Here is a 21,039-nt window from a genome sequence, read left to right on the forward strand (position 1 = left end):
GTCTACGTCTATAGCAGCATAACTAAGGGATGGTTCAGGGTCACCCGATCCAGCCCTAACTATAAGCTTTAGCAAAAAGGAAAGTTTTAAGCCTAATCTTAAAAGTAGAGAGGGTGTCTGTCTCCCTGATCTGAATTGGGAGCTGGTTGCACAGGAGAGGAGCCTGAAAGCTGAAGGCTCTGCCTCCAATTCTACTCTTACAAACCCTAGGAACTACAAGTAAGCCTGCAGTCTGAGAGCGAAGCACTCTATTGGGGTGATATGGTACTATGAGGTCCCTAAGATAAGATGGGACCTGACTATTCAAAACCTTATAAGTAAGAAGAAGAATTTTTAATTCTATTCTAGAATTAACAGGAAGCCAGTGAAGAGAGGCCAATATGGGTGAGATATGCTCTCTCCTTCTAGTCCCCGTCAGTACTCTAGCTGCAGCATTTTGAATTAACGGAAGGCTTTTCAGGGAACTTTTAGGACAACCTGATAATAATGAATTACAATAGTCCAGCCTAGAGGAAATAAATGCATGAATTAGTTTTTCAGCATCACTCTGAGACAAGACCTTTCTAATTTTAGAGATATTGCGTAAATGCAAAAAAGCAGTCTTACATATTTGTTTAATATGCGCTTTGAATGACATATCCTGATCAAAAATGACTCCAAGATTTCTCACAGTATTACTAGAGGTCAGGGTAATGCCATCCAGAGTAAGGATCTGGTTAGACACCATGTTTCTAAGATTTGTGGGGCCAAGTACAATAACTTCAGTTTTATCTGAGTTTAAAAGCAGGAAATTAGAGGTCATCCATGTCCTTATGTCTGTAAGACAATCCTGCAGTTTAGCTAATTGGTGTGTGTCCTCTGGCTTCATGGATAGATAAAGCTGGGTATCATCTGCGTAACAATGAAAATTTAAGCAATGCCGTCTAATAATACTGCCTAAGGGAAGCATGTATAAAGTGAATAAAATTGGTCCTAGCACAGAACCTTGTGGAACTCCATAATTAACCTTAGTCTGTGAAGAAGATTCCCCATTTACATTAACAAATTGTAATCTATTAGATAAATATGATTCAAACCACCGCAGCGCAGTGCCTTTAATACCTATGGCATGCTCTAATCTCTGTAATAAAATTTTATGGTCAACAGTATCAAAAGCAGCACTGAGGTCTAACAGAACAAGCACAGAGATGAGTCCACTGTCTGAGGCCATAAGATCATTTGTAACCTTCACTAATGCTGTTTCTGTACTATGATGAATTCTAAAACCTGACTGAAACTCTTCACATAGACCATTCCTCTGCAGATGATCAGTTAGCTGTTTAACAACTACCCTTTCAAGAATTTTTGAGAGAAAAGGAAGGTTGGAGATTGGCCTATAATTAGCTAAGATAGCTGGGTCAAGTGATGGCTTTTTAAGTAATGGTTTAATTACTGCCACCTTAAAAGACTGTGGTACATAGCCAACTAATAAAGATAGATTGATCATATTTAAGATCGAAGCATTAAATAATGGTAGGGCTTCCTTGAGCAGCCTGGTAGGAATGGGGTCTAATAGACATGTTGATGGTTTGGATGAAGTAACTAATGAAAATAACTCAGACAGAACAATCTGAGAGAAAGAGTCTAACCAAATACCGGCATCACTGAAAGCAGCCAAAGATAACGATACGTCTTTGGGATGGTTATGAGTAATTTTTTCTCTAATAGTTAAAATTTTATTAGCAAAGAAAGAGCCAACCCAACTATGCAGACTAATAATCGAATTTCCATACCGGATCGGTCGCGGCCCGGGTTAACAATGTCCACCACCGGTGCTGTTGCCCAACAGGGTGCCGGTGAAAATTGGGCTACTGCTGGGTGAAGACGGAGAAGAGGAGGAGAACATTTCCACAAACGGCGGGAGAAGAAAAAAACTACAAGGGTGGAAATGAGAGTGGGGACTTTGAATGTTGGTAGTATGACTGGTAAAGGGAGAGAGCTGGCTGATATGATGGAGAGGAGAAAGGTAGACATATTGTGTGTGCAAGAGACCAAGTGGAAGGGAAGTAAGAGCAGGAGCATTGGCGGTGGGTACAAGTTGTTGTACCATGGTGAGGACAGGAAGAGAAATGGTGCTGGGGTTATTTTAAAGGAAGAGTATGTTAAGAATGTGTTGGAGGTTAAGCGACTGACAGGGTGATGAGTGTAAAGTTGGAAATTGAAGGGGTGATGATGAATATCATCAGTGCATATGCCCCACAGGTAGGTTGTGAGATGAAGGAGAAAGAAGATTTCTGGAGTGTGTTAGATGAGGTGGTGGAGAGTGTGCCCAAGCATGAAAGAGTGGTGATAGGAGCAGACTTCAATGGGCATGTTGGTGAAGGGAACAGAGGTGATGAGGAAGTAATGGGTAGATATGGTATCAAGGATAGGAATGGGGAAGGACAGATGGTAGTTGATTTTGCAAAAAGGATGGAAATGGATGTGGTGAATACCTACTTTAAGAAGGGAGGAGCACAGGGTAACAGAGTGGAGGAAGGTGCACACAGGTGGACTACATTCTTTATAGGAGATGCAAGCTTAAAAAAAAAAAAAAAAAAAAAAAAAAAAAAATCAGACTGTAAGGTGGTGGCAGGAGATAGTGTCGTTAGACAGCATAGGATGGTTGTTTGTAGGATGACTTTAGAGGTAAAAAGGAAGAAGAGTGAGAGCTCAACAAAGGATCAGATGGTGGAAGCTGAAGAAGGAAGACTGTTGTGAGAAATTTAGCGAGCAGGTGAGAGAAGCAATTTTGGACAACTGGAAAGTACTGCAGATGTGGTGAGAGAGACAACTAGGACAGTACTGGGTATGATATCTGGACAGTGGAAGGAAGACAAGGAGACTTGGTGGTGGAATGAAGAGGTCCAGGAAAGCATAAGGAGAAAGAGGTTGGTGAAAAAATTTTGGGATAGTCAGAGAGATGAAGAAAGTAGACAGGAGTACAAGGAGATGCAGCGTAAGGCGAAAAGAGAAGTGGCAAAAGTGAAGGAAAAGGCATATTGCAAGCTGTACAAGAAGTTGAATAGTAAGGAAGGAGAAAAGGACTTGTACTGATTGGCCAGACAAAGGGACAGAGCTGTAAAGGATGTGCAGCAGGTTAGGGTGGCAAAAGATGCACATGGTAATGTGCTGACAAGTGAGGAGGAGTGTGTGCTGAGAAGGTGGAGGGAATATTTTGAGGAGCTAATGAATGAAGAAAATGAGCGAGAGAAAAGGCTGGATGATGTGGTGAGAGTAAATCAGGAAGTACAAGAGATTAGTAAGGAAGAAGTGAGGGCTGCTATGAAGAGGATGAAGAGTGGAAAGGCAGTTGGTCCAGATGACATTCCAGTGGAGGCATGGAAATGTCTAGGAGAGATGGCAGTAGAGTTTCTAACCAGATTGTTTGATAAAATCTTGGAAAGTGAGAGGATGCCTGAGGAGTGGAGACGAAGTGTGCTGGTTCCTATTTTCAAGAACAAGGGTGATGTGCAGAGCTGCAGTAACTACAGAGGCATAAAGTTGATCAGCCACAGCATGAAGTTATGGGAAAGAGTAGTAGAAGCTAGGCTTAGAAAATAGGTGAAGATCTGTGAGCAGCAATATGGTTTCATGCCGAGAAAGAGCACTACAGATGCAATGTTTGCTCTGAGATTACTGTTGGAAAAGTACAGAGAAGGACAGAAAGAGTTACATTGTGTGTTTGTGGACTTAGAAAAAGCTTATGATAGGGTGCCAAGAGAAGAGTTGTGGTATTGTATGAGGAAGTCTGGAGTGGCAGAGAAGTATGTTAGGGTAGTGCAGGACATGTACAAGAATAGTGTGACAGCGGTGAGATGCACAGTCGGAATGACAGACTCATTCAAGGTGGAGGTGGGATTACACCAAGGATCAGCTCTGAGTTCTTTCTTGTTTGCAGTGGTGATGGACAGGACGGTTGAGATCAGACAGGAGTCCCCCTGGACTATGATATTTGCAGATGACATTGTGATCTGTAGTGAGAGTAGAGAGCAAGTTGAATCTAGTCTGGAGAGGTGAAGATATGCTTTGGAGAGAAGCAAGACTGAGTACATGTGTGTGAATGAGAGGGAGCCCAGTGGAATAGTGCAGTTACAAGGAGTAGAAGTGGTGAAAGTAGATGAGTTTAAATATTTGGGGTCAACTGTTCAAAGTAATGGAGAGTGTGGTAGAGAGGTGAAGAAGAGAGTGCAGGCAGGGTGGAGTGGGTGGAGAAAGGTGGCAGGAGTGATTTGTGACCGAAGAATATCAGCAAGAGTGAAGGGGAAAGTTTACAAGACAGTAGTGAGACCAGCTATGTTGTATGGTTTAGAGACAGTGGCACTAACAAAAAGACAGGAGCTAGAGTTGGAGGTGGCAGAGCTGAAGATGTTGAGATTCTCTTTGGGAGTGACGAGAATGGACAAGATTAGGAATGAACATATCAGAGGGACAGGTCAGGTGGGACGGTTTGGAGACAAAGTCAGAGAGGAAAGACTGAGATGGTTTGGACATGTGCAGAGGAGGGACCCAGGGTATATAGGGAGAAGGATGCTGAGGTTGGAGCCACCAGGCAGGAGGAGAAGAGGGAGACCAAAGAGGAGGTTCATGGATGTGTTGAGAGAGGACATGCAGGTGGTTGGTGTGACAGAGGAAGATACAGAGGACAGGGTGAGATGGAAACGATTTTTTTTTTCAATATTTATTTCATTCATTTAAAAGAAAAACAGAAATGAATATATTACAAGACACTGAATGAAAAGGAGCAGAGGGAAGAACAAGTCTTATATTTTCTGCCCCTTTTTACAATACAATCTTTCAATTTTAAGCATCATTTTTCAACATTATTTAACAGATTACATTTTTTGACTGTCACATACCACTGACTTATTTCATAATTTAGCCATTATTTAAAAGATTACATTTTTAACAGGTTACATTTTAGACTTTGTCACAACCCACTGACTTATTTCATAGTTTCATACATACTTAATACATCTAGTTTAATACGTTTTTTTAAATAATTTAAGCGACCTTGATTCTTTGTTGAGGTTGTTCCATAATTTTACACCATTCACTGCAATACTCCGTTCCTTTACTTTGGTTCTGAATCTTGGTTTTTTTAAAGACTTCTATTCCTTTTAAATTATAACTACTTACTCTTTTTTCAAACATATTTTGAATGTTTATTGGTAAGGTATTTTTATTAGCTTGGTGCATTGTTTGTAATATTTTCAAATCAACTAAATCATGAAACTTAAGTACCCTATACTTAATGAATAATGGATTAGATGGATCTCTAAAACGACTATTGGTAATCATTTTTAAAGCTCTTCTCTGCAGAATAAATAATAGTTGTGTTTTACATGTTGATCCCCAGATTTCTACACAATAAGTTAAATATGGGATAATCAATGAATTGTACAATGTTAATAAACCATAACTATTTAATGAAAATTTTACTTTATGCAAAACAGCAATGGCTTTTGCTATTTTTCCTTCTGTGTAATTTATGTGCGACTTCCATGTAAGATCTTCAGCAATCATGACTCCTAGAAATTTCATTTCTTTTATCCTTTGTATGTCCATTCCATCTATTTTTAATGACACATCATTTTTTCCCCACTCTGTCATTAAACAATATGAAATTTGTCTTATTAAGATTTAGTGACAATCTGTTTATATCAAACCATTGTTTAACTTTTTCCAACTCTGTATTTATCACTTGTACTACTTCCTGTATATCTGATCCAGAGTAAAATAATGTTGTATCATCAGCAAATAATATACTGCCAAAGTCATTGATATACAAAACAAACAGTTTGGGTCCAAGTAACAACCCTTGTGGTACTCCATAAATAATGTTACACAATTCTGATTTAGTATTATTTATCTGAACAAACTGTTTTCTATTTTCTAAGTAGCTTTTTACCCACTGATGTACAATACTTCTAATTCCATATTGTTGGAATTATTCCATTATTCCATAATTTCCTGCTTTTAAACTCAGATAAAACTGAAGTTATTGTACTTGGCCCCACAAATCTTAGAAACATGGTGTCTAACCAGATCCTTACTGTGGATGGCATTACCCTGACCTCTAGTAATACTGTGAGAAATCTTGGAGTCATTTTTGATCAGGATATGTCATTCAAAGCGCATATTAAACAAATATGTAGGACTGCTTTTTTGCATTTACGCAATATCTCTAAAATCAGAAAGGTCTTGTCTCAGAGTGATGCTGAAAAACTAATTCATGCATTTATTTCCTCTAGGCTGGACTATTGTAATTCATTATTATCAGGTTGTCCTAAAAGTTCCCTAAAAAGCCTTCAGTTAATTCAAAATGCTGCAGCTAGAGTACTGACGGGGACTAGAAGGAGAGAGCATATCTCACCCATATTGGCCTCTCTTCATTGGCTTCCTGTTAATTCTAGAATAGAATTTAAAATTCTTCTTCTTACTTATAAGGTTTTGAATAATCAGGTCCCATCTTATCTTAGGGACCTCGTAGTACCATATCACCCCAATAGAGCGCTTCGCTCTCAGACTGCAGGCTTACTTGTAGTTCCTAGGGTTTGTAAGAGTAGAATGGGAGGCAGAGCCTTCAGCTTTCAGGCTCCTCTCCTGTGGAACCAGCTCCCAATTCAGATCAGGGAGACAGACACCCTCTCTACTTTTAAGATTAGGCTTAAAACTTTCCTTTTTGCTAAAGCTTATAGTTAGGGCTGGATCAGGTGACCCTGAACCATCCCTTAGTTATGCTGCTATAGACGTAGACTGCTGGGGGGTTCCCATGATGCACTGTTTCTTTCTCTTTTTGCTCTGTATGCACCACTCTGCATTTAATCATTAGTGATCGATCTCTGCTCCCCTCCACAGCATGTCTTTTTCCTGGTTCTCTCCCTCAGCCCCAACCAGTCCCAGCAGAAGACTGCCCCTCCCTGAGCCTGGTTCTGCTGGAGGTTTCTTCCTGTTAAAAGGGAGTTTTTCCTTCCCACTGTAGCCAAGTGCTTGCTCACAGGGGGTCGTTTTGACCGTTGGGGTTTTACATAATTATTGTATGGCCTTGCCTTACAATATAAAGCGCCTTGGGGCAACTGTTTGTTGTGATTTGGCGCTATATAAAAAAATTGATTGATTGATTGATTGTAACTTATGAAGCAATCCTGAGTGGTCGATAACATCAAAAGCTTTTTTCAAGTCAATAAAAATACTTACAAAATAATCCTTATCTATTGTTATTTTCTCTGTTAATTCCATAATTGCCATAGCTGTCGAATATTTTGTTCAGAATCCATACTGAGCATTATTTAAAATATGTTTCTCAATGAATTTGTCCAACCTTGTCACAAAAACTTTTTCCATAATTTTAGAAAACTGCGGAAGCAATGACACTGGCCTGTAATTTGAAAAAATATGTTTGTCTCCATTTGTATATAATGGGACTACCTTGACAATTTTCATTTCATCTGGGAAAGTTCCTGTTGACAGAGACAGATTACAAATGTAAGTGAATGGTTCAATAACAGTTTCTATTATACTTTTTACAGTCATGTCTAAATCTTCATAGTCAGTTGATCTTTTGCTTACACAGTTTTTTAAAATATTTCTTATTTCATCTTTTTCCACATTGTCAAGGAAAATACTATTGACCGTATTTACAAGTGTATTTAATTTATCTTCTACTTTTAGTTTATTTCCCACCAGACTTGATCCCACATTTGAAAAATAATCATTAAACTCATTTGCAACTTCTTTTATATCATATATCTCTTTATTTTCCTTGACAAAGTAATTTGGAAAAGTTGATTTTGCTCCATCACTTTCAATCACACTATTTATAATTCCCCATGTTGCCTTTATATTATCTTTACTCTTATTTAATTGTTCACTATAATAATCTTTTTTTTGCTTCCTAATTATTGTCAATAGTTTATTTTTATATTTTTTGTATCTGTGTTCTGTTTCCTTTGTTTGCATTTTTAAAAAGCACCTATATAAATAGTTTTTCTTTACAAAAGCATTTTTTATTCCCTTAGTCAGCCATGGTTTATTTACTCTTTTCTTACTACTTTTTATTAATTTAGTTTTTAATTATATGATTTCATCAGTATTTTCATAAATGAATTATATGCTACATTAACGTCGCCGACAAACTTCTTCACAATTTTGATTTTTAAGGTCATAATTTAATGCCTCCAAGGCTTTTACTGACTTCTCTTTTAAAATTTATAACTTTTTTTTGTACCAATTTTTGTATTTAAATATTGAAAAAACTGGTAAATGATCACTAAGATCTGTCATCAAGATCCCATTCTTAATAATTTCATCTGTTCTGTTTGTGAATATATTGTCAATTACAGTTGCACTTTGCGGTGTAATTCTGGTTGGTTTTGTTATCAAGGGGAATAAACCCAAAGTATACACTGAATTCACAAAATCACTTGTTCTTTGGCAACTGGAGCTTTCTATATTAATGTTATAGTCTCCACACATAAAAAGCGTTTTGTTTTTGATTTGATGGAATAACTATTATTTTATCTGTAAATTTCACAATGCAAGAGTCTGGTGCTCTGTATACACAACTGATCAGAATATTCTTAGATGTTTCATGTACAATTTCCACTGTTACAATTTCTATGACATCATCTATAATTGTCATTTCTTCTACAATTGTACATGTCAGATCTGTTTTTGTGTACAGAGCAATACCTCCGCCTTTTTTATCTCTTCTGTTTACAAAATACAGCTCATATCCCTCCATTTGAACATTAGCCATGAGGTCATCTTTAAGCCAAGATTCTGTGATTGCAACAATGCTAAATCTATTTTTAAACTGATTTAAATAATCTTTTATTTTTGACATTTTACAATACAAGCTTCGGCTGTTTATATGTATGAGTGACAGGGTATCTTCTGTACTTTTTTCACTATTTAGCTGTTCTTCCATATAATACTCACAACCAATTGTTTTTAAGTCAAATATACTTTCATCAATGTTGGTGTCTATGTCATATATTTTATCATCTGTTTCCATGTTTGATCAGATTTTTGTTGGTCAAATAATTAAGTATGATGCCAGTTGATTGTCTATTCAGGTCTGTATATTGTAAGGTCATCTATGTTTTTGATTTGTATACCATTTGTTCCTTCTTTCACTCTAATCCACACCTTACAGTTCCAGACCCATGTAGCAACAATGTGTTTCTGTTTTTGTAGTAGTCTTGCTTCCCTAGCAATATCTGCATTTTGATTGATCTGCTGTGGCGACCCCTAACGGGAACAGCCTTAAGACGAAGAAGATGCAATAATTATTTAAACAAAATTGGGCAGGTGCATAAATTTGGGCAACCTTGTCTTTTTGTTGATTTGAATACATTTAGCACTAATTATTGGAACACAAAATTGGTTTGGTAAGCTTGCTGACCCTTGACCTCCTTACACAGGTGAATCCAATCAATCAATCAATCTCTTTGCATCTCCTCTATTGAGTGGCAACATGGGAGCTTCTAAACAACTCTCAAATGACCTAAAAACAAAGATTGTTCAACATCATGGTTTAGGGGAAGGATACAAAAAGCTGTCTCAGAGATTTCAGCTGTCAGTTTCCACTGTGAGGAACTTAGTGAGGAAATGGAAGACCGCAGGCACAGTACTAGTTTAAGGCCGAAGTGGCAGACCAAGAGAAATCTGATAAGATGAAGAGAAGGATGGTGAGAACAGTCAGTCAACCCACAGACCTGCTCCACAGACCTACAACATGACCTTGCAGATAGTCTCTGTGCATCGTTCAACTATACAGCGCACTTTGCACAAAGAGATGCTGTATGATGCTGTAATGCAGAGAAAGCCTCTTCTGCATACACGCCACAAACAGAGTGGCTTGAGGTATGCTAAAGCACATTTGGACAAGCCAGTTTCATTTTGAAATAAGGTGCTGTGGAGTGATTTGGACATAAGGGGTGGTGTGCATGGTTGAAAAAGAACACAGCATTCCAAGAAAAACACTTGCTACCTACAGTAAAATTTGGAGGTGATTCCATCATGCTGTGGGGCTGTGTGGCCAGTGCAGGTACTGGGAATCTTGTTAAAGGTGAGGGTCACATGGATTCCAGTCAATATCAGCAGATTATTGAGAACAATGTTCATGAATCAGTGACAAAGTTGAAGTTGCGCCGGAGCTGGATCTTTCAACAAGACGACGACCGTAAACACTGCTCAAAATCTACTAAGAGGAACAAGTACAATGTTCTGGAATGGCCATCTCAGTCTCCAGACCTGAATATTATTGAAAATCTGTGGTGTGATTTTAAGCGGGCTGTCCATGCTCAGAAACGACAAACCTGAGATGTTTTGTAAAGAAGAATGGTCCAAAATACAGACTCTCATTGGAAGCTATAGGGAAGTGTTTAGAGGCTGTTATTTCTACAAAAGGACTATCTACTAAATACTGATGTATTTTTTTCTGTTGTGGTGCCCACATTTATGCACCTGCCTAATTTTGTTTAAAGAATTATTGCACACTTTCAGTAAACCCAACGCTTTGGTTTATTGTTCATTGTGAGTACTTCAGTGTACCTGTGAGGTTCTGGTGTACTCCTCGTACAGCCGGTCGTATTCGCGGTTCTTCTCCTGGTACTGCAGGTGGTACTCGTGGAGCTTCTTCCCCACAGCCTCAATGCTGTCCTCCTTCACCACCTGGTCCTGAACACAACAACCAGACCGCCACAATCACACACTGACCACAGCTCAACACGTGCACTAGTGCCACGGGAAACGAGCCAGCTGCAGACCTGCTGGTGCTTGGACACTGGGTAGAGCAGCTTGACGTCCAGTTTGGGGTTGTACTGGGCTAGGGACTCATGGCGGTAATGGTTGATCAGCTCCACCACAGAACTAAACGTTAAGGGGTCTGAGAAGCCGTACTTCCCCTCCCGGTGAAAAATCTTTATCAGTTTGTTGTTGCCTCCTTTCCTGCAGGGGGTGTCAGAGAACACATTAAACAAGGATGCTTCACGATAGTAAATTCTCATGCATTAGCACTTTACTTTTTAACAGTTCTAAAGTCAACTCGACCTCAGTGATCAGTCAAACCTAAAACAACAAACCTCCATTTCAAACTGCAGCATATTTAGCGGCCATACTGACCTCAAAACAAAAAGCTAGAACTTATCCAAAAGGCTCCACTCACCATCAGAACTACAGATACTTTGTTTACAAGAAATCTGCGGGGTGGGACGGACCCTTAGAGCAGTGATTCTCAACCGGGGTGCCGCGGCACCCTAGGGTGCCGTGATCGATCGTCAGGGGTGCCGTGGGTATTCATATTCGCGATTATTTTTCATATTCGCGATTACCGTGAATTATTTATTTTATCCACAAAGCATAAAACGACTCAGAATCTGACGTCATTGTGCTGCAGCCTCACTCTCGTCTTAAGGCGGGACAATAACAAGGAGGCTGACGGCCGATTAAAACAGTGCCGTCTCCTTCAAAAGCCGTCTAAAATGCGGAGCTGTCGGTGTGTGTGTCTGTGCCTGTGTGCACGCGTGTGGAGTTAACAGGCTGCAGACTGCGAGGGAGGGGGTGGGTCAGGGAGGGGAGGGGGTGGGTGAGGGAGATTCCTGAATGCAGGCGCGACACGTTCAGTGCGCAGCGAGCGCGGAGCAGAGAGAGGATTTTAAATGGAGTGAACATGTTAACAAAACGAAAACGTGAAGCTTTTACTTCTCTCTGAACTTTCTCTAAAGGTGTGATTCTGCCGTTACCGTCCTGTTCACACCATGTGCGCGTCGTATGCTGAATTTATGAGATCATGAGATGAAATAAATGGTCAAATATCTTTAAAAACATATTTAAAAAATGAGAATATATGAATGAACTGAGATACACAAAAAAAAATGTTCAGACACACAGATCACAAAAAGCAGGTGAGAACTCTGAACTTTAACAGCTGTTATTTTCCAAAGGTATTTATTTGTTCAGTCTTGAGCTTAATGTAGTGTTTAAGCACAAAACGTGACTGATGAGGAGAAACAATTTCAGAAATGCAACAGAAACAACCACAAATCAGAAAAAGTTGGGACTGTATGTAAAATGAAGATAAAAATAAAAATGTTGCACCATTCCCAGTTTCTCCACTCACAGAAGCCAAACGTTCTTCCAGAGTTGTGTAATTATACTACAATAGTAGAATATAAAGAAGGGGAAAAAAAGAAAAAAAAAATAGACAATATATTCGTCAATCGCAATTATTTGTCTGACAATTAATCGTCTCCAGAAATTTCTAATCGTGACAGCCCTACTTGAGATCAGAGCGCACGCAAAATGCTTGAGGATTTTCGAAATGCGATGTTTTCTGTATCGATTTTCTATTGCGATAATTGGGTTTTGCGCAAAACCAGAGGTAATAGCATTATAATATTATTTTAGTTGGTGGTGTGCCGCAGGATTTTGTAAATATAAAAAGGGTGCCGCGACTCAAAAAAGGTTGAGAAACACTGCCTTAGAGCACAGACCTGATCAGCTTCCTCATGGCTCAAAATAATCCCAAAACTATTTTAACAATATCACCAGCAATTTAACAGGTGTCAAGTCATGACCGAACACAGGAACACATGGATAATCACACAAAATGAATGTTTGGAAAAAGACGGTTTTCAGTTTATATTCTTTAGAATTTTACTCCCAGGTTAATTCTTCAAGAATTTGTGGAAAACGTGATTTCTCTCAGAGGACAGCCGAGTGTTCAGATGTTTCCCGACAATTTTCTTAACATGCCTAAAGTTATAAAATCTTAGAATTTGTCCTTTTAAAACACCATCTTTTACCAAACATTTATATGGCAACAGCTCTTTAATTTTTGCAATCTGAATAGTGCTTTTTATGTCAAAGTACTCTTAAGGGTGTGTTGTTGTTGTTGTTCACCTCAGGGTCAGTGTGTAATCTCCATGCATCTTTGTGGAGGCGTCTCGAACCAGAAACGTACCATCAGCAGTGTCCCTCAGCTTTTCGTTCACCTCCTCTCTGCATAAACAGAAAAGAAAAAAAAAAAAAAAGGTACAGGATGTGGTCACCATCATCATCACGGAGTGTTTCCCAACACAACATATGTACATCAAAAACGTTACAAAGGTCTGAGTAAACCAGTTCATAAACAGTTTTAAAATTCTCTTTCTGACCAAACACTTGGGGCTGGAGTTTTGCGTTACCTGGATATGTCGCCCCAGTACCACTCAGCGTCCTGCAGAGCCATGCTGTTATTGAAGCTGCCGGATGCCGCCGGAGCCGAAGACTTCACCGGTTTGGGAGGCAAAGCTGAGAGACAGATGCATCAAAGTGTCACAACAGGACGGTTTCACCGGGAAAAATAAATAACTAAAGCTTCAGACGGACATATTTACATCACAGGAAGAAGACACCAGACCTTCACCAAATGTGATGAACTTAAACGGTTTCTGTTCATCTGGGCTGAACCATTTCAACCTGATCTCAAAACTGAAGTACAGAACCTCAAAAAAAAAAAAAAAAAAAAAAAAAAAACTCAAAATGACTCAATCAGCATTTACTATGTCACACTGATGAATTAAAAATCAACACTGAGTGAAACTCAGCAACACCACAGCTGAGATCAAAGGTCACAGCAACATCAAAGGCAACCTGACCAAAATTTGACGTGAAGACCATTGGGAGAGGTTCTGTTTATACCATGACATCATCTCAGCGCGGCCACTTGAGATGACGTCACAGAGGATCATTGCTTTTACTGCCGACTGACCAAAATCCAACAATGTCCATCAACAAAACCGCCCATCTTACCAAGAACACCACACGGCTCCCATCTCTCAGGTCCCTACCGTCAACGTGTGTCAAAGTACCCACCACACCACAGAACCACCTTGGGTCCTGGATGGCAAACACCCAAACAGACAACTGGTCCATCCTCACCTCTTCAAAGTCACCTTCTACCTGCTGCAGCACGGTGAAACACGGGCGTATTTCTGGTCTTCTCTGGCTGTTGGTGTCTTCACCTACGTGCTGGATCTTGAGCACACAAACACCACATGGACTAAATGTGGTAGCTGATGTTCCCTCATAGTGTCAGCGATCCTCTTCATCCCAGTCCCACTGATTGGACCCCACATCACCCTCACTTTCAATAACCTCGCTTACAGCCTGCCTGGAAGAGACGGTGGCGTGGATGAATGACAATTTTCTTCAGCTTAACAGTAACCAAACCAAAGGTCTGCTCATTGGGACTCCTCACCAACTCCAGTCCTTTCCTCTGACTATATTTTCATTTGTCGGCCATAACATTCCCTTCAATTCCTCTGTCACTAATCTCGGGGTACCGTTTGATCCCCACCTGTCATCTGACACCCACATCCAACACCTCTGTAAAACTGCATTCTTTCATCTCCGGAACATCACCAAATTCTGTCCCTCCCTTTCCCTACCTGATGCTGAGAAACTAGTCCATGTTTTTGTCTCCTCCAGGCTGGAGGACTGTAAATGCACTCCTCATGGGGACACCTGACAGGAGCCTGCAGTATATTCAGAACTGTGCTGCCAGGATCCTGATGAGGGTGCGGAAGTCCCAGCACATCACGCCCACCCTCAAAAACCTCCACTGGCTCCCTGTTAGGTTCAGGGTTGAATATAATAAGATCTGTCTCCTGACCTATCAGTGTGTCCACGGCAGCGCACCCATGTACCTCAAAGATCTGATCAGTTCCTATAACCCATCACGCCACCTCCGCTCTGCTGACAGCAACCAACTCCCGAAGGCCAAACTCCGCACTATGGGAGACAGGGCCTTCCAGACAACTGCACCCCGACTGTGGAATGCTTTTCCCAACCACCTAAGAACGCCAGAGTCAGCTGGAACTTTTAAAAAACAATTAAAGACTGATCTGTTTTTAAAAGCTTTTTCTTTAATGTGTGTTATTCTTGCACTGTGTTCTGTTCCTTGTACTTTTATGGTCGTGCTTTGAGATTTGCTTGTCAAATGTAAAGAGCTTTATAAATAAAACTTATTATTATTATTATTATTATTATAAGTAGCCACATGTCTGACCCAAAAGATCTTCCACAGAAACCTGGTGCCAAAGACATCCAGTCATCACCTTCGGTCACTGGTTAGAGTCCAAGTCTGACAACCAGACAGGCAGCAGAAGGACCCTGAAGATGTGGATCTTCATTCTGCTGCAAAGATATCAGGATCATCAAATGCCTCTGACTGACCTTTGACCTCATGACTCCATAAGATTTTCCCAGGAGGTGTTTCTGGATCTTAAAGACCCAGGACCAAGAGACATGAACATCAGTGCAGAGATCAGTGAACATCTCTCCAAATTCAACACTTCCACCACATATAGAGACACTTCTGATGGACAAATCCAGGAAGTCACTAAAAACCTGGATTTTAGTCTGGATCCAGGACCATCACAAATCCAGACTTTCAGGCTCCTCACTCAGCTGCAATCAGGGTTTCCACCGATTCCTCAGAGATCACAGTGTCGATGAACGCCAGCACTCAGAGCAAGTTCTCAGGATTCCCCAGAGACCAGTCCAGTCAACAGACTCAAACAGTCAAAAATCAACATCAGCTACAAAGACGCGTGGTAATGACATCAGCGCTGGAGTTTAATGAGTGTGTAACTCGTCATTGAGCACCAACTAACCAAAGTCAATCCTGTTCATAATAAACCCTGTATCAAGGACCACAACTGCAGCAAGACATCGGTAACTCCGAGACGTGGAGATCTGTAGGGAGGTCTTCGGCTCAGACCATGTTTGATTTCAGTTTCCTTCCCAGGGATTTAGATCCAATAACCTCTGGAGCCTTTTGTGTTGATCACCTTTTAATTGTTTTTTTTGTTTTTGGGTGGTAGATAAACATGGGACTTGGGTTGGCTTTCCATGAAAATGTTTGTACAAACCAAACGGGATTTGACAGCATCGCCTCTATGAAAGGGCAGCGAGGGTCCAGGTTTGACTGCACAGCAACAGAACCATCAAACAGCTGTGAAACAATGGTTTCCATGACTACCAGCAGATCTAGAAGTTGAATGTTAAATGTAGGCACAATGAAATAAGTAAGAATGGCATAAATGAAAAACCTGAGCTTTAAACCTTAGTATTTCTTCTGTTTTTCTTTTTGCTAAATGCTGATAAATTATACTGTATTTCTTGTCTTTCTGATGCCTGATTCAGTTTTTTTCTCTCTGAGGTGCAGCTCCATCCAGAGATGGGTGTAGTGTTTTCTTCTGCAGGCCTCCTGTCCTGTGCACTGGCATGGACTTCAAAAATCTCCTGTATTGTCTATTATGTTTGTAGCATGGCCCAAGCAGAGGGTCACCCTTTTGAAACTGGTCTGCTTGAGGTTTCTTAAGTCATCAGAGGGAGTTTTTTCTTACCACTGTCGTCTGTGTTTTAGCTCTGGGGGTTAGTAAGGTTAGACCTTACTTGTGTGAAGTACCTTGAAGCAACTTTGTTGTGATTTGGTGCTATATAAATGAAATAAACTGAAACTGAAGATTAAACCTGCAGCCGCCATCTTAGTGGTCTGAAGGCAGACCGACCTGGTTCACACCAGGAACTCAGTAGACCTACCTGGACTCTGCATGTTAATGTAGCAGAGGATCTTTTCTCGTCTCCTCACCAGATCCGCCTCGGACTTCCCGACCTCCTCTTGCTGCATCCTCGCTCTAAATGTTCATACGCTTCCCCGTCGGGTCTTTATTTCTGGACCCGTCATTGTCTTTGTGCTTTACTGCCTACTGCTGACCACAAAGATCACAAAAAAAACCTGACGTCATCTCCAAGAAAACAGCTCGGGCTACATTTTCCAAACCCACTCGCTCTTAAGCTCAGAATTCACCAAAAACGTTCGCCTGCAGTGAGAGGAAAAAAACAGTACATTTTCACTTTTCCACAGAAACGAGCCGAGGAAGTTTCTCTCATTCACCCCTTCAGTCTGTGATTGCAGAGTTTCATCCTCCTAGTCTGTGTCGCTCTGAAAAATCAGCCTCGGTTCAAAGCTCAGGAGAACAGCTTGGAGATGTGTGACATCACCGCTGCCCCCAGCCAATCCCATGATGGCAGTGATATCACCAGGGCAACACCTCCCTCCCTCCCTCTTTTCCTCACTGCTGCATCCTTCACTTGCTGAGCCGATGATGTCATTGTTTTCAGCTGCTTCATTCCAATCCAGCATGCTGACAGACGGAGGGGCCGCGCACAAACTACCGCAGCGACAGACGGGGGGGGGGGGGGGGCGCACAAACTACCGCAGCGACAGACGGGGGGGGGGGGGGGCGCACAAACTACCGCAGCGACAGACGGGGGGGGGGGGGCGCACAAACTACCGCAGCGACAGACGGAGGGGCGGCGCACAAACTACGACAGCGACAGACAAAGGGGCGACGCACAAACCACAGGCGGGGTGACACGGCAATGCACAAACAGCTATAATGTGCCGCTGACACAGAAGGGGACCACATGACCTGCTTGTCAACAGTGAAGGAACATGTCAGCAACAGACAGTAATCAACAATTGTCAAAATTAAAGACCTACTGATGTAATGACAGACACCAATTTAAACTCAAGGATCAACCAATACAGATAGATTGAAACAAAGGAGCCGCTGATCAATTAATACACAAACAGTCCGATCAATCATCGTAGCTGTGAATGATTATAATGCTGATGAAGAACACGGTTATAACTCTTCTGTAAAGTCCAGACTCGCGGCTGAAAAATAAAACATTACGTAGAAGATTAGAGTTTTAACTACAGTGATTTTAAGATTTATTAATCCTTCTATTTTGTTTATGTTCAGATGGTGAGCAGGACATGATGGAAGCTTGACAGAAAGCGTCCAGTTGAGCAACAGCTTTGACTTGTGACTGTGAGACTGGAAATAGGAAGTGAAGATGTTTGGACTCAAAGTGGTGCTGAAGAAAGACTTCACAGGAGTTATGAAAATAATAAAAACCCCACAGAACAGCTGAGTGTCAGTGTGCACAGCCAGGCTGTATGAGCGGGTGAGGAATCATTCCACATGAAGTATCACCACGCCACCACAGTCTGTCTTTGATGGCCACGGCTGCCGACTCGGTGCTTTTGTTGTAATCTGAATTTTTGTGTGGTGTTTTGCTGCTCTCTGTTATTTCAGTCTGAGACCAGTCAGAACTAATAACATTAAGAGGCAACTTCCTGTAAGAAGACAGCAAGTTGCAGCCACAACATGCTATGAGCTTACTGAGTTGGCATGGAGGCCCTTCACACATTAAATCCATACTTCTCTTATTTTTACTTCACTCAGCTCCAGCGCATACACGTGCACGCACACACAGAGGTCTCAAATCCATTAGAAATGTGTTTGAAGTCATCAGTAACCTTCCATCAGTGTGACAAAGAGCATTTTGATTGGTTTGTTCATATTATGTCCCAGAAATTACACTGTCAACAAGCAAAATTATTTCTGGCCTTCTGGGAGTCCCTGACTGGAGTCCTGTATGGGGCTCCGGTGGCTGGTGTCTCCCTTAGAGATAGGATGAGAAGTTCAGTCACCTGTGGGGAGCTCGGAGTAGAGCCGCTGCTCCTTCATGGTGAAAGGAGCCAGTTTGATGGTTCGAGCATCTGGTAAGGATGCCTCCTGGGCGCCTCCCTAGGGAGGTGTTCCAGGCACGTGCATCTGGGATGAGACCCTGGGGAAGACCCAGGACTAGGTGGAGAGAATATATCTCCACACTGGCCTGGGAACACCTCAGGATCCCACAGTCAGAGGTGGCCAATGTGGCCCGGGAAAGGGAAGTCCGGGGTCCCCTGCCGGAGCTGTTGTCCCCACAACCCGACCCCGGACAAACAGTTGAAGATGAGTGGATGTCTTAATGCAGGAATTGATGCATGTGAACAAATGAAATTAAGATGACCACAGAAAACATGACATATCTCTAGTTCATACTGTCTGCAATCAAACACAAGTCAAAGTAAGAATCACTGCGGGTTTTTAAAAGTTGCATTTTCTATATCGCCCCAGCTTTCTAACGTGTTATTTTGACTGTACCTGGTTTGTGTGACTGAGCTGTGGTGAAACTCAGACAGGCAGGGCACACAAGAACACAAAAATATCTTTCAGCGTTTTCTTTTTGTTGTTGTTTTGGTGCACTGACGTGTTATAATCTGCTGTTTATTTTGAGCACTGTGTCAATAAAAATGCTGATTAATGTGCATGTAAAGGAATACTGGTAACACTGATCATGCATCATACATAAAGTCGCTATCAAACCTGTCTGTAACACCTGCAGCTTTCACGTCATACCAGGAACCACAATAATAATAATAATAATACTAAAAAGATTAATCCAAAGTATCTGATGTAATCTGAAGCAGAATTGATAAAAAGATCCACAAAAATAACTGGACTTTTTTTTTTTTTTTTAATCACCTAAGTGACTGTCAAAAGCAACTTGGAATCTTTAGAATTCTTAAATATCAATGTTGTTTGTGGTTAAAATTTTAAAATGAAGTACAGCAACACACCACATGATGCAGCAACAGCAGCTGAAAATATAAATACATCAGTTAATGTATTCTTCACATCATCCAGCTGTCTGTGCAACCCAGACGTAAACACACCCACAGAACCGGGATCTTATTACTATTATTATTATTAATAATAACCAGCGATTAAAGACTGAATGACTAGAGGAGAGAGGGATGAAAATTCACCAAACCCCTCCCGGAGTTATAACAAGATGTATTTGGTATCAAAATTTCTGGTAGAACCTCTACTTTTCAGATCTGAGGTTGTACTTTGAGCAAGTTCATTACAACATGCTGAATTAAGCCTTTTTTTGCCGAATCACACAAAGAATTGACCGTCATTGGCCCACAAAATATTTCGCCCAATTGATATAAAAATGTGTTAAATGCCCACATCAGCAAGGGTCTGTAGACATCATTTTGACAAATTCAGGGGTATCCAAGGTTCAGAGGGTGGTCTTAAAGCCCCCCAAAATAAAATTTTTTAACCCTTTTCGTCTACGTATCTTTCAGGTAAGGACCCCTTACCGCCCCAAATTTTGTTGGAAAAGGGGGCAGCCATCAATTTAGTAAAGGCGGAGGTGACCAGTCTGGGGAAAAAAAAGTCATTTGAGAGCTGTAGATAATAAAACATGTCACTTTAACCCTTTCACTCTTAAAGATGACCACCACCTTAACCCTCTGGGGTTCGGGGGCATTTTTTGGACAGTTCACTCGCCTGGCATAAATGTTTTATTATTGCTGTTAACAGCTCTCCCTGCATCCCACAAGTTTTATGTCTCTTTTTTCAGGACAACCTGTTTTTTCATAATATATATGCTTTTGTTGTGTTTTATAAGTGTAATAAATGTTTACAATCACAAATAAAGAAAAAAGTAAAGTGGAAAATAATTTTCCACACACATTTATTCGAAACACACAGCAAACTATAATAAAAACTGTTTTGACACTTTAGAAAGGTAATTTGAGGTCTTGTGTGAAAGACTGTACAGCAAAAAAGTTCGAACAATAAACAAATGCACATTTTGAACAATATATACAAAATGGTCTGTGTTTATGCTCCAAACCTAACTCACTTGTACTACCAAGACACAAGCTGCATTGATGGGGTTAAATGCCCCTGCCTCCAGGCTGGCCTTCCATGCATTGATGCATGCAAATGCAGTGACTGCCCGAATAATCTCCACATTGAGCAGGATAGTGCAGATGGTGATGGCGATGACCACTAAATACATGTATTGTCAAGACTGACACAATGTAAAATTATCAGGTGCAAAATACAGTCAAATTGAAGTAGCATTATGCCGGACGACTGAGCAGCCATGCTGAACTTCTTTTGGCAATGATCTTGTAAGCCACTATCTTATGGCCAGTAAACTACAAATAAGGGCATACATATATATGTAAAAATATTACATTCCTTGTTGAAATTTTGCACTTAAATAAATACAAATGGTCTGGAAAAACAACTTTTCTTTTTGATAAGA

At 40.8% G+C, this 21,039-nt stretch overlaps 1 protein-coding gene across 2 annotated transcripts in view; it reads right to left on the reverse strand.

Annotated features, from left to right (window-relative positions):
• LOC117511322 (phosphatidylinositol 3-kinase regulatory subunit alpha-like) overlaps positions 1–21,039 on the reverse strand; it is a 63,979-nt gene that overhangs the window by 7,514 nt on the left and 35,426 nt on the right. The window contains exons 1-5 of one of the 2 annotated variants that reach the window (XM_034171352.1): positions 16,615–16,717; positions 13,212–13,317; positions 12,928–13,026; positions 10,794–10,974; positions 10,579–10,704 (exon numbers count right to left, since the gene is read on the reverse strand). In XM_034171352.1, coding sequence (XP_034027243.1) covers positions 10,579–10,704; positions 10,794–10,974; positions 12,928–13,026; positions 13,212–13,317; positions 16,615–16,702 — 600 coding nt within the window. In that variant the 5' untranslated portion in view covers positions 16,703–16,717. Of the gene's footprint in view, positions 1–10,578; positions 10,705–10,793; positions 10,975–12,927; positions 13,027–13,211; positions 13,318–16,614; positions 16,718–21,039 lie in introns of those variants that run through there. The other variant, XM_034171351.1, reaches the window with a different exon arrangement.

This window comes from Thalassophryne amazonica, chromosome 5, assembly GCF_902500255.1.
Source record: "Thalassophryne amazonica chromosome 5, fThaAma1.1, whole genome shotgun sequence".
NCBI lineage: Eukaryota > Metazoa > Chordata > Actinopteri > Batrachoidiformes > Batrachoididae > Thalassophryne > Thalassophryne amazonica.